Source organism: Pinus tabuliformis, chromosome 4_2, assembly GCF_031772625.1.
Source record: "Pinus tabuliformis cultivar Carrire ecotype Pingquan chromosome 4_2, CPIR1, whole genome shotgun sequence".
Taxonomy (NCBI): Eukaryota; Viridiplantae; Streptophyta; class Pinopsida; order Pinales; family Pinaceae; genus Pinus; species Pinus tabuliformis.
The window spans coordinates 633,573,958-633,576,114 of NC_142304.1; the positions used below are offsets into that span (position 1 = coordinate 633,573,958).

Sequence of the window (2,157 nt, forward strand, 5' to 3'; positions counted from 1 at the left end):
AGTCTTTGCTTGTAGGTTTCCTATGGTGGACTGGTAATCCCAAGTATTTAAAGGAAGACAAGGAGGAAGAGGCTGCGAAGCCCAAGCATCTAGAAATATCAGATAACACCCTTGGGGTAATGTTCCAGCTGTATATATGGCATTTTCTCTTATTTACAGCACTGCCTGTGGCCTTACTGAAGTCATCCAAAACCTCTTTGAATTTTGATGCATAGGAGGGTGTGGTAGGTCCCAGAAGCAGTGTATCGTCCGCAAACAAGGCATGATTTATGTTTTTTGCCCCTCTTGCAATGCACAGTCCATTAATGTCTTGGTCTTGCACCTTTTTGTTTAACAAGAAGCTGAGGACGGAAGCTTGAATGACATATAGCAGTGGGGATAGAGGACACCCCTGTCTAAGTCCTCTCGAAGCTTTGAAAAATTCGGTGGCTCTTCCATTCACTAAAGGGGCGATCCATGGCTCCGAGATGCAAGCCCAGATCCATTTAATGAAGATCTCTCCAAACCCAAATTTGCTCATAACATTTAATAGAAAACTATGATTTACTCTATCAAATGCATTGGCTAAATCAAGTTTAATTGCCATACCTTTCTCTTTTCGGAGAAGACTTGAGTGAATTGCCTCTTGGACGAGAAAGAAGTTATCCACGATCTGCCTTCCTTGAATGAAGCCTCCTTGGTTCTCAGGGATTATTTTAGGAAGAATGGGCTTCAATCTGTTTGCGATTATTTTGGTGATTAGTTTGTATCCTGTGTTACATAGAGAGATCAGACGAAATCTGCTGAAAGTGTTGGCACCTTTTTCCTTGGGGATAAGAGCTAAGAAGGCATAATTTGTGTTGCCTCCTATTTTTTGGATATTCTGAGATTTTTGCACCATTTTGAGCAAGTCCTTTTCTATAATTGGCTAGCAAACTTGGAGAAATCTGGTCGAGAAGCCATCCGGTCCACAGGCCTTATCCGAGTCAATATCAAATAGGGCTTTTTCCACTTCCTCTTTAGTGATTCTGGCCTCGAGAGTTTCCTTTGTTTGCTGAGATATTACATAGGGTACAACATATAGCAGATCTGAATTTTGATTCGGATCCTTGTCCTCCCTATATACAAGCTTTGAAAGTGAAAAAAGGTTTTTTTCTTTATATAATAAAAAACTTGATGAATGTCATTCTCTTCTTTGATCTCTGATAGAGTGTTAAAACATTTCCTTACCTGGGCTTGTTTGTGAAAAAAGGCAGTGTTCCTATCCCCGGCTTTGAGCCAGAGATTGCGGCATTTTAATCTCAAATATTCTTCTTCAGCTAGGCAAGGCTTGTCGTAACACTGCTGCAGTTGAGATTCCTGATCTAGCACCTCCTTAGTAATTGTGTCCTTCTCCATGCTCTTTTGGTGGGAGTAAAGTGAGATTTTCAAGCATTTTCTGTCTGTACCCGGATTAGACAGAGTTTTGGCCCATCTTTTGAGGGCTCCTTTTACCCTTCTGAGCTTTTCTTCCCATATATAGAAAGGCGATCCTTTGACCGACTGATTCCAACAATCCTTGACAATTTGCATGAAGTCTGGCTCCTTAATCCAGAGCGGGCTAAAACGAAATGGGATAGGGCCCAAATCAAGATGAGCTAGAAGCTCTAGTTTGATGGGTTTATGGTCCGAAATGCTATTAGGAAGGATATGCATTCTTGGTTCTAGGCCTAGCAGCAAGAAGGAGCTTTGAATAAAGAAACTATCTAGCTTGGCAGCAATATGTCCTGGGCCTAATCTTTTATTGGACCAAGAGTACTTACCGGAGGAAGATTTGATATCCAACATGTCCCAGTCCTGCAAAATGTCCTCCACCCATTCCCTTGCTGGATCTCGTACAATGCTGCCTCCCATTTTTTCGGAAGAACGGAGAATGAGATTGAGGTCTCCGGCTATTATAATGTTCTCCATGTTTGTCAAATCTACTTGTTGTCTTATGGAGTCCCAACAATTCTTTTTTTCCCCAACATTGACTGGAGAATAAACATTAAAAAGACAAAAAAATTCTTTGGTGACTAGGTTCTGCATTTTCAGCAGCAACCAGCGGGTATTTCTAGCCTCAAATAGGACTACAAATTTGCTCATGTTCCATAAAGTGCCAATTCCTTTCGAGGCTCCCCGGGCATAGATTTCTCTTGC

The 2,157-nt window shown here is 41.5% G+C and overlaps 1 protein-coding gene across 1 annotated transcript; it reads right to left on the reverse strand.

The window, feature by feature from the left end:
* Positions 1 to 907: 907 nt before the first annotated feature.
* Positions 908 to 1,929, reverse strand: LOC149170953 (uncharacterized). Its single transcript, XM_089425789.1, has 2 exons — positions 1,210 to 1,929; positions 908 to 1,033 (listed from the first exon to the last, which is right to left on the reverse strand). The coding sequence occupies exons 1-2, from the start codon at positions 1,927 to 1,929 to the stop codon at positions 908 to 910; spliced, it is 846 nt and encodes a 281-aa protein (XP_089281915.1).
* Positions 1,930 to 2,157: the final 228 nt, after the last annotated feature.

What these genes read in the sequence shown, in the direction of transcription:
- LOC149170953 (XM_089425789.1), bottom strand. Translation starts at nt 1,929, where the DNA reads ATGGAGAACATTATAATAGCCGGAGACCTCAATCTCATTCTCCGTTCT. An exon ending in TTTTTCACAAACAAGCCCAG is followed by an intron (nt 1,034 to 1,209) that starts GTAAGGAAATGT and finishes GTAATATCTCAG; the next exon opens with CAAACAAAGGAAACTCTCGA.